This window comes from Belonocnema kinseyi, chromosome 7 (genome assembly GCF_010883055.1).
Source record: "Belonocnema kinseyi isolate 2016_QV_RU_SX_M_011 chromosome 7, B_treatae_v1, whole genome shotgun sequence".
Classification (NCBI taxonomy): Eukaryota; Metazoa; Arthropoda; class Insecta; order Hymenoptera; family Cynipidae; genus Belonocnema; species Belonocnema kinseyi.
This window is the reverse complement of record NC_046663.1, coordinates 10,872,807-10,886,750: the sequence shown is the minus strand read 5'-3', so window position 1 is coordinate 10,886,750 and position 13,944 is coordinate 10,872,807. Positions and strand designations below refer to the sequence as shown.

The following is a 13,944-nucleotide window of genomic DNA, read 5'->3' as shown; positions in this document are numbered from 1 at the left end:
CAAGCTATCTAAGGATGGTACTATAGAACGCCACCTCAAGGTAGGCCTAGTGGCGCCATCTCTTGGTCAGGCCGGAAACTTATCAATCCACCCTCGTACAAGAACCTACACTGTCAGAGTGCTTGCGATTGGCTAAGAAAAGTATTTGTAAAATTCCGGTTTATATTTGATCCACCCTCGTAGTATTGAAAAGAACAAACAATTTATCCTAATATATTTAGTTGAAAATTTAACTTGTTTGGTTGCAAATTTGCCTCTTTTTTTCTAGTTTGAGCGATATTGTTAAAAAGTAATCGGAGTCATCCACCTCCGCTGGACTGCATTTTTAGTATTAATTTCCCTCCTTTTTTTCTTTTGCTCCTGATTAATTCGTTTTTTTTTTTGTCAGAAAACTGATTGCACTCTTTGTTATTTGTCCAGGTGAAATATATTTATAAGAGTAGACTGATGACATCCGAGTTGGGTGTCACCGAACACATAGAAGGGGACGAGTGTAAATTTGCGGTGTGGACGGGCCGGGCGCCGACGAGCGACACTCGTGTCGTTCTGCGAGCGAATTCCCTGGAAGCGAAGCAGCTTTGGGTGAAGAGGCTCCGCGAGGTGATCCAGGAGACTTACTTTAGTTTGAGCATGCCGAAGAGCCCCGCCAAGAAGAGCTCGAGTCAGCGATCCAGCAGGGACTTGGAGGAATGTGCCTCTCTCGATGACAGCGTCGAGAATCTCGACAGGAATTCCCTGGCTTCCTTTGGATCGACAAATACCACGGACTCTGACAAGGTAAGAGTTTCACAATTCCCACGGTACCAGAATTAACATTTTCGAATTTTTTATAATTAAAAGAAAAAAAAAGAAAAACCGTATTTCAATTCTAATGCCAGGACGATTATTTGCGGACCAGATATTTGGTTTGATACATATCAGGGGAAAATTGGGAATTTACTTCTGATTATAGTAAAATTCAAGTTTTCGTTATTGTAATAATTTCGGTAAATGTAAAAAATTAATTTGTTAAAAATTGAACTATTTGGTTTTGAAAATTGATAGTTTTTAATTATAAATTAGACTATTTGTTTGAAAAATTATGTGCCGTGTGAAAAATTCGCCTTTTTTTGTAGAAAATTAATTCCTTAAACTGAAAATTTGAATGAGCATTTTTGATTGAACATTGATCTTTTCTCGTTCAAAATTCGACAACTTGGATGGAAAGAGTGACGCCAAAATGGCTGTTTTTAGCATATTTTTTGGACCTCGCCAGTGACCTGATGGAAAAATATAAAAATATGTTACAGGTATCAAATTACTCGTCAGTTTTTGTTGACAATTCTTGTATTTTTTAAACTGAAAGTATTACTATTATTCCAGTTGAATATTTCATAATTTTATTTAAAAATTTATCTCTTTAGTTCAAAATTTTGTTTTTGGATTAAAAATTGTCTGATTCAATTGTTGGTTGAAAAATTATATTTTTTAGTTGAAATTTCATATTTTTTGAAAATTATTATTTTTTAAAATTGAAAATGTAACTTATTCCAGTTGAATATTTCACAATTCTAATTAAAAATGCATCTCTTTAGTTGAAAATTAATTTTTGGACTAAAAATTTAATCATTCAATTGTTGGTTGAAAAATGATATTTTTTAGTTCAAAATTCGTATTTTTTGATCGATACTAATCATCTTGCTTAAAAATTCATGTTTTTGGTAAAAAATTAAATTATTATAGATAAAGATTAATCATTTTAGTTGAAAATTTATCTTTCTTGCTTAAAATTCAACTATTTCAGTTAAAGATTTACAATTTTAGTTGAAAATTCATCACTTTGTTTGAAAATGTAACTATTTTTTTAAAATTAGTTTTTTTAGAAAATTAATTTTTTTGGTAAACGAATCATCATTTTAATTAAAAATTCATTTCTTTGGTTGAAATGCCATTTTTTGCTGAAAACTTAACTTTTTTAATGTAAATTGCTTTATTTTTTGGTTGAAAATTATTTTAGTTTTTAAACTGAAAATGTAACTATTATTCCAGTTGAATATTTCATAATTTTAGTTTAAAATTCATCTCTTTAGTTGAAAATTCATTTTTGGACTAAAAATTTAATTATTGAATTGTTGGTTGAAAAATTATATTTTTTAGTTGAAAATTCATATATTTTTATGGATACTAATCTTCTTGTTTAAAAATTCATAGTTTTTGGAAAAAATTAAATTATTCTAGTTAAATATTAAGCATTTTAGTTGGAAATTCAACTTTCTTGTTTAAAATTCAACTATTTCAGTTAAAGATTTACCATTTTAGTTAAAAATCGATCACTTAGTTTGAAAATGTAACATTTTTTTCAAATTAGTTTTTTTTTTTTGGAAAATTAACTTTTTGGTAAACGAGATATCATTTTAATTAAACATTCATTTCTTTGGTTGAAAAATAAACTATTTAACTGAAAAGTTTTTTTCTTCTTTGGTTGGAAAGCCATTTTTTTGCCGAAAATAAATTTTTTTGTTGTAAATTGCTTTTTTATTTGGTTGAAAATTATTTTTTTTTTTAACTGACAATGTAACTATTATTCCAGTTGAATATTTCATCATTTTAGTTAAAAATTCATCTCTTTATTTGAATATTCATTTTTGGATTAAAAATCTTATCATTGAATTGTTGGTTGAAAAATTATATTTTTTAGTTGAAAATTCATATTTTTTATGGATACTAATCTTCTTGTTTAAAAATTCATAGTTTTGGGAAAAAATTAAATTATTCTAGTTAAAGATTAACCATTTTAGTTGGAAATTCAACTTTCTTGTTTAAAATTTACTATTTTAATTGAAAATTCAGCACTTTTTTTGAAAATGGAACTATTTAAAAAAAATTAGTTTTGTTTAGAAAATTAATTTTTTTGGTAAACGAGTTATCATTTTAATTAAAAATTCATTTCTTTAGTTGAAAAATGAGCTATTTAACTAAAGAGTTTTTTTTCGGTTGAAAAGCCATTTTTTTGCCGAAAATTAAATTTTTTTGTAAATTGCTTTCTTTTTTGGTTGAAAATTATTTTTTTTAAACTGAAAATGTAACTATTATTCCAGTTGAATATTTCATAATTTTAGTTAAAAATTCATCTCTTCATTTCATCTCTTTATTAGATAAAAATTCATCTCTTTAGTGGAATAATAATTGTTTTCATTAAAAATTTAATTATTAAAATTTTGATTGAAAAAATGATTTTACCTTTCGAAAATTCACCTTTTTTGGTAGAAATTAATCTTCTTTATTGAAAATTCAGCTCGTTGGTTAAAAATTCAAATATTCTAGTTAAAAAATCATCAATTTAGTTGAAAATTTATCACTTTCTTTGAAAATATAACTATTTTTTAGTTTATTTAGAAAAGTATTTTTTTAACCGAAAGTTTTATTTATTCCAATTGAATATTCCATTGTTTCATAGTTGAAAATTCATCTTTTTAACTGAAAACTTAAGTGTTCTTTTTTTGGTTGCAAATTGATGTTTTTATTTTTAAATTCATTTATTTCGTTGAAAATTAATCTTTTCTGATTGAAGATTAAGTATTTTATTTGAAAATTCACCACCTTGGTTAACATTGTCTTTGCTGAAAATTCATTTTTTTTAACTCAAAATTTAAGCATTGAATTTTTGGTTGAAAATTGATCATCTTATTTTAAAATTAAATTATTTCGTTAAAAATTAATATTTTCTAGTTGAAAATTAATGTACTTTGTTGAGAAATCGCATTTGTGGTAGAAAATTGATCTTTTTGGTTGAAAATGTAACTATTATAGATAAAAATTCACGCTTTTTCTTCAAACTGAAACTATTCCAGTTGAATATTCATATTTTCAGTTGAAAATTTATCACTTTGATAAAAAATTAATTTTTTTAATTCAAAATTTAATTATTTAATTTTTGGTTGAAACTTGATTTTTTCAGTTTAAATTTGTACTGTTTTTGTTGCAAATTTGACTTTTTTTATTTGAAAAACTCAAATATTTCGTTAAAATCTCGTGTATTTTGTTGAAAATTTGTCTTGTTTTGCATAAAATTAATCGTTTTCTTTAAAAATTAATCTTTCTGTAAGAAGATTAATCTTTTTGGTTGAAAATTCATATTTTTTGTTGAAAATTAATGTATTTTGTTGGCAAATCGGCTTTGTCGTGGAAATTTATCTTTTTGTTTGAAAATGTAACTATTATAGATAAAAATTCACGTTTTTGCTTAGAAATTAAACTATTTTAGTTGAATATTCATCATTTCAGTTGAAAATTCACCAATTTGGTAGAAAATTCGTTTTTGAACTGATAATTTAATTGTCTCAATTCGGCTTGAAAATTGATCTTTTTTAGTTCAGAATTATAATTTTTTGTTCCAAATTTCTCTTTTTTATTTGAAAATTAAAAATATTTCGTTGAAAGTTTGTTTTTTTTTGTTGAAAATTTGTCTTGTTTGGTATAAAATTAATCTTTTTCTTTGAAAATTAATCTTTTTCTTTAAAAATTCATCATATTGGTTCAAAATGAAACGTTTTGGTTGAAAGTTAAATTCTATTATTAAAAATTCATCTTTTTGGTTTAAACTTCTGATTGCAGTAAAATTCAAGTTTTCGTTATTTTAATAATTTCGGCAAATGTTAAAAACTACTTGGTTAAATATGAATTTTTTGAACTATAAATTTAACTATTCCAGTAGCAAATTTTACTATTTTCTTAAAAATCCGTTTTTTGTTGTTTTTAAGAATTTTATTTTTCGCTGAAAATTTAACCATTCTATTTGTGGTTAAAACTATATCTTTTGTGATTAAAAATTGAAAGTTTTTAATTATAAATTAAACTATTTGTTTGAAAACTTATGTACCATGTGAAAAATTCTTCTTTTTTGTAGAAACTTAATCATTACAGTTGAAAATTTATCAGTTTGGTTGAAAATTAATTCCCTAAACTGAAAATTTGAATGAGTATTTTTGGTTGATAATTGATCTTTTCTTGTTCAAAATTTAACAACTTGTAGGGAAAGAGTGACGTCAAAATAGCTTGATTTTTAGCCTATTTTTTGGACCTCGCTAGTGACCTGGTGAAAAAATATAAAATTTGTTACATCGATAAGGGTTTAATGTGAAAAATAATTTTATAATTAGTGGTATTTTCTATCTTTTAATTTTTTGTGGTCTTCTCAAACCCTAAATACGGGTAATTTTTTGAAATTTCCAATTAACGAAAACAAGTTCATATTCTTCTTTAAAAATTCTTTTCTTCGATTAAAAATTTAAGGATTCCAATTAAATATGTATAATTTTAGCTGAAAATTCATTTCTTAGGCTGAAAGTAAAATTACTTGGTTGAAAGGTTAAACTCTTTCGTGAAAAATTAATTTTTTTGTTAAACGATTCATCATTTTACTTAAAAATTCATTTCTTTGCTTGAAATATGAGCTACTTGACTGAAAATTTGTTTCTTTCTTTGGTTGAAAATCCATTTTTTTTGCCGAAAATTAACATTTTTTGTTGTACATTTTTCTTGTAAAAAATTATTTTATTTGTTAAACTGAAAGTGTAAATATTACTTCAGTCGAATATTTCATAATTTCACTTTAAAGTTCATCTATTTAGTTGAAAATTCATTTTTGAACTAAAAATGTAATTTATTCAATTGTTGGTTGAAAAATTATCTTTTGTAGTTGATAATTCATATTTTTCGGTAGAAAGTGATCTTTTTGGTGAAAAATTCATCTTTTAGGTAAAAAGTTGAATTATTTTAGTTAAAGATTAATCATTTTAGTAGAAAATTCATCTTTCTTGTTTAAAATTCAACTATTTCAGTTAAATGTTTACTATTTTAGTTGAAAATTCATCACTTTGAAAATGTAACTATTTTTTAAACATTATTTTTGTTTAGGAAAGTAATTTTTTAACTGAAAATTTATCTTATTCCAATTGAAAATTCAATAATTTTCGATAAAAATTCATCTCTTTAGTAGTATATTAATTTTTTTGACTAAAAATTTAATTATTAAATTTTTGATTGAAATTTATCTTCTTTATTGAAAATTCAGCTCGTTGTTCAAAAATTCAAATTTTATAGTTAAAAATTCATCATTTTAATTGAAAATTAATCTTTCAGGTTTAAAATTCAACTATTGCAGTTCAGGATTTACAATTTTAGATGACAATTTATCAAAATTAATTTTTTTTTTTTGTAAATTGCTTTCTTTTTTGGTTGAAAATGATTTTTTTTAAACTGAAAATGTAACTATTATTCCAGTTGAATATTTCATAATTTTAGTTAAAAATTCATCTCTTTATTTCATCTCTTTATTAGAAAAAAATTCATCTCTTTAGTGGTATAATAATTTTTTTCATTAAAAAATTAATTATTAAATTTTTGATTGAAAAAATAATTTTACCTTTCGAAAATTCACCTTTTTTGGTAGAAATTAATCTTCTTTATTGAAAATTCAGCTCGTTGGTTAAAAATTCAAATATTCTAGTTAAAAAATCATCAATTTAGTTGAAAATTTATCACTTTCTTTGAAAATATAACTATTTCTTAGTTTATTTAGAAAAGTATTTTTTTAACCGAAAGTTTTATTTATTCCAATTGAATATTCCATAGTTTCATAGTTGAAAATTCATCTTTTTAACTGAAAACTTAAGTGTTCTTTTTTTTGGTTGAAAATTGATGTTTTTATTTTAAAATTCAATTATTTCGTCATTTTAGATAAAAATTCATCTCTTTAGTAGAATATTAATTTTTGTGACTAAAAATTTAATTATTAAATTTTTGATTGAAATTTATCTTCTTTATTAAAAATTCAGCTCGTTGTTCAAAAATTCAAATTTTATAGTTAAAAATTCATCATTTTAATTGAAAATTAATCTTTCAGGTTTAAAATTCAACTATTGCAGTTTAGGATTTACAATTTTAGTTGAAAATTTATCACTTTCTTTGAAAATATAAATACTTTTTTAAAGATAGTTTTTTAGGTAAAGTATTTTTTTTTAATTTTAATTTACTCCATAGTTTTATAGTTAAAAATCCATATATTTTGGTTTGACAATAATTTTTTCAACTTTAAATTCAATTATTTATGTTTTGGTTGACAATTAATCTTTTTTAGTGAAAATTAATGTTTTGTTCTTGAAAATTTAACCATTTCAGTTGAAGATTCATTGTTTTAGTTAAAAATTTAACATTTTGGGTTTAAAATTCAACTATTCCAAGTTGAAGCTTCATCATTTTATTTCCAGATTTCATCAGTTATGTTGAGAATTGAACTATTTTCTTAAGAATCCGTTTTTTTATTGATAAAAATTAATGTTTTCAACTAAAAGTTTAATTATTCAATTTGTTATTGAAAATTAATATTTTTTAGTCAAAAATTTAAGTTTTTCAAAACTCATTTAATTTTGCAATTTTCTGCTCGGTTATATTTTTTTATTTTATTTAGTTACGGATTTATTTACTTATTTGTAGTTTATGGATCTTAGATTTTTCAGAATATATCATTTTACTCTAATTAAATTATAATTTATTATGGTTGAAGTGTACTTATTTTTGTTGACTAAACTATTATGTATGACTATATACTATTTTTTAGAATATATGCTAGAAATATTCGCTTTTTTTATCAACTGAAAAGAGAGCTTATCATATTATTTAAAAATGTAACGTTCCTTGAATTTGATTTTCTACATTTTTATCTCTGCTTCATTAGAAAAGGAATTTTTTTTCATTACAAGCAAAACCTTTTGAAATTTTTTTCTCTGAGATTTTTTTCGCTGACTTGAACAGGAAATTTTAGAAAATAATTATCGTTTTTATTTTAGGACATGGAGTTTCGGCAAAGAAATATAATTTAATTTGGAACCGAGAATTTTTGACATAGAACGGGAATTTTTTCAAAGAATATTTTTAATTTGAATTTGGATAGAAGTTGAACTCTTTTGTTAAAAATTATTTGGTTTGTTTGAAGATTCATTGTTTTAATTCAGAAGTCGTCAGTTTGTTTGAACATTAATTTCTCCAACTAAAAATTTTGGTTTGAAAATTAATCTCTTCTGGTTCAAAATGTAACCATTTGGATGAAAATAATTGCAATAATTGATAAGCAAGGCTTAACACGTATTGTACGAAAAAATTGTCTTAAAAAAATTTAGACTTGAAAATATAAACAGCCGATGGTTTTCCTCAATTTATGCGTGCAATATGATATATTATTTGGCGTTAATTTAGTAATTGAGTCGAGGCGCCTTCATGGATGCGATGGCATTCTATCATGATTTGTCTGTTATTCCAAGATTTAGTATCAAAGAGGAGCTTTCGAAATGGAACATATTTAAATTTATTGACGAGAAATGAGATTTTATTAAGTATTCCTGAATAAATTATTGATAGTAAAAACTAAATTTTCAAGACAGAAAACTTTCGTTTATTAAATATTGGATATTTTTAATTAAGTACTGATGCAAATTTCACGAATTTAATGAATTTTTAACAAAATAGTTGAATTTTCAAAAAAATAATAAATTTCTACCAAGTCGTTAATTTTTAAATGAAATACATTTTTTTTATCGTACAAATACATTTTTCAAAAAAGAATAATAATTTTCTACCCGAGAAGACGAATTTTTAACAAAATGCATGAATTTTATACAAAATAGATGAATTTCCACAAAACTGTTTAATTTTTAAGAAAAAAGTTAATTTTCTACCAAGTGTTAATTTTTCAACAAAATAGTTCAATTTTCTACCAAAATGATAATAAAAACGTAATTTCTACAAAACAATTAAACTTTTTAACCAAAAACAAAAATTTTTAACAAAAAAGATCATTTTCTACCAAATTGATGAATTTTCAAGCTAAAAATATGATTTTTGTACGAAGCAGTTCATTTTTTAAATCAAAAAGATGAATTCTCAACTAAACCTGTAATACTTGATATTTCAACAAAAAAATATTCTAATTTTCATTTTAAAAAAACGGGTTCAATTTTCCACTTCTAAAGAGAATTTTCAACTAAAATGCTGAATCTTAAAAGAAATTTATTTTTAAAAAAGTAGTTCAACTTTCAACCAGTTAGTCGAATTTTCAAAAAAAAAAAAGATGAATTCTCAACAAAAAGTGAAATCGATGATATATTAACCAAAAAAGATTTTTATTTAAATCAAAAACAGTTGAATGCAATACAAAAATACGAATAGTCAATAAAATAGTTCAAGTTTCTACCAAAGAGATGAATTTTAAACTGAAAAGATTAATTTTCTGCTATGAAATACGAATTGCCTACAGAATCTATGAATTTTTAACTTTTAAGAATAAGATATTCTCTAAAAAGAGGAAAAAGAAGGGAGTATGGGAAGGAATATGAAGTTTGAAATATAAAAAGAATGTTCAAACTCCAAGAGTAATTGTACATCACTCGTCAAAAAAATATCACACATCACGGATCTCAGATTTGTCGTACACCGCGTTCCCTAGAGTTATCGTACATCACACATTTCTTAAAAACATTTCTTTTATGTCCACATTCTGGATGAAAAATTTGGTCTATCCACATGGAAGTCGCATGTCTATCACTCATCGCACACAGCTCTTAATACAATCATCGTACATCACTCATAATACAATCACCGTATGCCACTCTTAATACACGTATCACACATCACGGTTGATACAATCTCCGCACCTCATTCTTGATACAGTAATCGTACATCGCCCTGGATACAGACATCGTACATCACTCTCGGCAAATCATCGTATCCCACTCTTGGTACAATCATCGGACATCACGCTTGATGAAATTATCGTACATCACGCTTCACTAAGCATCGTACATCACGGTTCACATAGTCATCGAAAATTGGTTCTATGTAGATAGAAATTTTTTTCCGCAATGCGGTTTCTAAAGTCCCCCTTATTTAAAAAAGTGGCTAGCCTCTGCAGGGTGATTAAAGTCTTAGATTGTCCCCGTCGGGACTCGGTATCAGATATTCCTGTCGAGTCGGTAACAAGTTCGTTGGGGACGCGTGCTTTGGGTTGCGAAGTTATCCGCGGGATCGATCTTCTGCAGCGGACGCCTGTCCGTTTCCGTTTCGCCCCAAATGTCAGATCCGTGTGTGGGACAAACGCAGGTTCCTGATAGTAATCCTTAAGGGCTTAAACAGGGATGAAATACTATTTTCTGCCCCTGTGGATTCAAGTATTTCCAATTTACGGAAAGAAAAAATACAATTATATTTGCCAATGGCAGCCGGTTTTCATAAAAAAAAACTTTTTTTGAACTTTTTTTATTGATTTAAAATTTGACTTATTAAATTAAATTTTCAACATTTGAATTTTGAAGGTTTGATAATGTAATTTTAAATTTGATTCAGTTTTCAATATTTTAAAATGTAATTGTTGAAAATTGAAGAAAATTGATAATTGAATTTTCAACACATACCAATTCAATTGTTTTAAATTGAAGCAAACTGAAAGTTCAACATTTGAAAATTGAAGAAAATTGAAATTTCAATTGTTAAATATTGAAGAAAATTGAATATTCAGCTGTTGAAGATTAGAAATCAATTAATTTTCAACATAACAAAAACTGATAAACTTTGAACAAAAGAATAGAATTTTCATTAAAATAGTATAATTTTTAACAAATAGAGAAGAATTCCGGATAAAGAATATCATAACTAGAATTTTTAATTAAAAACAAATAACTATCAACAATAAAAGATGAATTTTCAACAACAACAAAATAAACTTTCTATCAAAAGATGAGTTTTTAATCCAAAAAGACGATTTTCGACAAAAAAGATTACTTTTTAACAAAATAGTTGAATTTTCAACTAAATAGTGTAATTTTTAATCAAACGAGATAAATTCTATAAAAAAATATAATAATAGCGACCCGTTTTCGAAAAACTCTTTTTTTCTTTCCAAAAGTTTACTTTTATGGATCAAAACTTTAATTTCTTAAATTGACATGATAAATTTAAAAGTTGAAAATTGACATAAAATTCAACTTTTGAATAGCTCTATGTTCGATTTTCAACAATAATTGAAAATTCAATTTTCTTCAATTTTCAGAAATAGAATTTTTGACTAGCGAAAATTCATTTATCAATTATCTTGAATTTTTAACGAGTATTAGATCAATTTTTAATTCTTTCTAATTTTCATTAGTTGAATTCTCTACTGTTGATAATTCAATTACCAATTTTATTCAAATTTCAGCAGTTGAAAATTAAATTTTGTCCAATTTTTCAGGCTGAAATATTCAATTTAAAAACTTTCTTCAATTTTCAATGGTTGAAAATTAATTGATTTCTATTCTTCAACAGCTGAATGTTCAATTTTCTTCAATATTTAACAATTGAAATTTCAATTTTCTTCAATTTTCAAATGTTGAACTTTCAGTTTGCTTCAATTTAAAACAATTGAATTGGTACGTGTTGAAAATTCAATTATCAATTTTCTTCAATTTTCAACAATTAAATTTTAAAATATTGAAAACTGAATCAAATTTAAAATTACATTATCAAACCTTCAAAATTCAAATGTTGAAAATTTAATTTAATAAGTCAATTATTAAATTAAATTTTTAACATGAATTTTGCTGAAATTTGAATAAAATTGGTAATTGAATTATCAACAGTAGAGAATTCAACTAATGAAAATTAGAAAGAATTAAAAATTGATCTAATACCCGTTAAAAATTCAAGATAATTCATAAATGAATTTTCGCTAGTCAAAAATTCTATTTCTGAAAATTAAAGAAAATTGAATTTTCAATTATTGTTGAAAATCGAAGAAAATGGAATATTCAGCTGTTGAAGATTAGAAATAAATAAATTTTTAACCATTGAAAATTGAAGAAAGTTTTTAAATTGATTATTTAAGCCTGAAAAATCGGACAATATTTAATTTTCAACTGCTGAAAGTTGAATACAATTGATAATTTAATTATCAACAGTAGAGACTTCAACTAATGCAAATTAGAAAGAATTAAACATTGATTAAATACTCGTTAAAAATTAAAGATAATTGATAAATGAATTTTCGCTAGTCAAAAATTCTATTCCTAAAAATTGAAGAAAATTGAATTTTGAATTATTGTTGAAAATTGAACATAGAGCTATCAAAAGTTGAATTTTTTTGTCAATTTTCAACTTTTAAATTTATCATGTCAATTTAAAAAATTAAAGTTTTGATCCATAAAAGTAAACTTTTGGAAAAAAAAGATTTTTTCGAAAACGGGTCGCTATTATTATATTTTTTTATAGAATTTATCTCGTTTGATTAAAAATTACACTGTTTGGTTGAAAATTCAACTATTTTGTTAAAAAGTAATCTTTTTTGTCGAAAATCGTCTTTTTGGATTAAAAACTCATCTTTTGATAGAAAATTTATTTTGTTGTTGTTGTTGAAAATTCATCTTTTATTGTTGATAGTTATTTGTTTTTAATTAAAAATTCTAGTTATTATATTCTTTATCCGGAATTCTTCTCTATTTGTTAAAAATTATACTATTTTAATGAAAATTCTATTCTTTTGTTCAAAGTTTATCAGTTTTTGTTATAAATTCATCTACTTTATTTTGAAATTAATTATTTTTATTTGAAACGTCTGTTATTATATTTTCGGTTCTGAATTCATCTCATTTATTAAAGAAATTTTACTATTATGTTAATAAATCATCTTTTTTTGGTTGAAAATTCATTTTTTCTTAAATATAATTATTTTCAATTGAAAAGTATACTATTATATTTATGATCTAGAATTAATCTCTTTTGATAAAAAATTTAACTATTTTGTTCAAAATTTCCTCATTTATATTTGTTGTTGAAAATTCTTTTTTTTTTTTACGTTTGAAAATAAACTTTTTTGCTGAAAATTCTTTTTGTAGAGTCCAAAAGTCAAATGTTTCCTAAAAAACGAGACCAGTACCTAGAAAACCCAATTTTTTGTTGAAAATGTATATTTTTTATTTAAGAAATTGCTTTATTTTTCTGAAAATGTATTATATTTCGACCTACATTAATTTTACTTCCACGAATTTATTGCCCTGAAATGCAACCTGGAAAAATGTAATTTTGGACCAGTAAAACAGGGAACTGGCCTGGATATTTTTTTAAAGTTTGAGTGGCCACGCTATGAAAAATTGCAGGTTCTTTCAAAATTGGATTTTCAATGTTCAAACCATAACTTTTTTATAATTTAATGATTTGAAAGGAAACTCTTTTCTTGACAATAATCCTCTTACGCAGCAATTTTAATAAGAAATTCTAATCATAGATCGAGTTATTTGAGCCATTTGAGATCGAAGCTGTATCTGAAATGGGTCAAATGGATTCTCTCTTGGGTCAAGTAGAATTTTTTTTAAAAAGGATCGTTCCACATTGTCGGAAATATTAGATAAAAGCGATGTGCTGTATTGACTGCCTGATAAAAAAGAGTCTTCCTGAATGTACATCATACATCACTCGTATTCTTCATCACTCCTTTGAAGAGGACGGAGAATTTTAGTCTGGACAGGGAATTTAAAATTGGTCAGGAAAAGTGGGGAAATTTCTGGAAATTTTCGACAATTTGAAATTAATTTTTATTGTTTCGTAGAAAGTGCAGAAATTTGGTTTAAAAGTTCATCTTTTTGGTTTTAAATTCGTATTTTTGGGTTGAAAATGCAGTCATTTTGTTCGAAATTGCATCTTTCATCGTTAAAAATCACAACTGTTTGGATGAAAATTGTTTGAATTCAACTGCTTTTGATTTGATATAAAAATATCATTTTTTAATTATTTATTATTTTGTTGAAAATTCAACAGTTTAGTTAAAAATACATTGTTTTTGTTTAATAATTCATCTTTTTAGGTTCAAAATTCATTTTTTTTTGTAGAAACTGCATTTTTTCCTGGTTAAAAATGATTAAAAAGTTGAAACTATCTTGTTAAAAA

At 24.4% G+C, this 13,944-nt stretch overlaps 1 protein-coding gene across 6 annotated transcripts in view; it reads left to right on the top strand.

Annotated features, from left to right (window-relative positions):
* The window catches only part of LOC117177557 (triple functional domain protein), a 293,847-nt gene that overhangs the window by 116,724 nt on the left and 163,179 nt on the right, over positions 1-13,944 (top strand). For all 6 annotated transcript variants that reach the window (XM_033368361.1, XM_033368360.1, XM_033368359.1 and 3 more), the window contains one exon: positions 421-777. In XM_033368361.1, the coding sequence (XP_033224252.1) occupies positions 421-777 (357 nt within the window). The remainder of the gene's footprint in view (positions 1-420; positions 778-13,944) is intronic.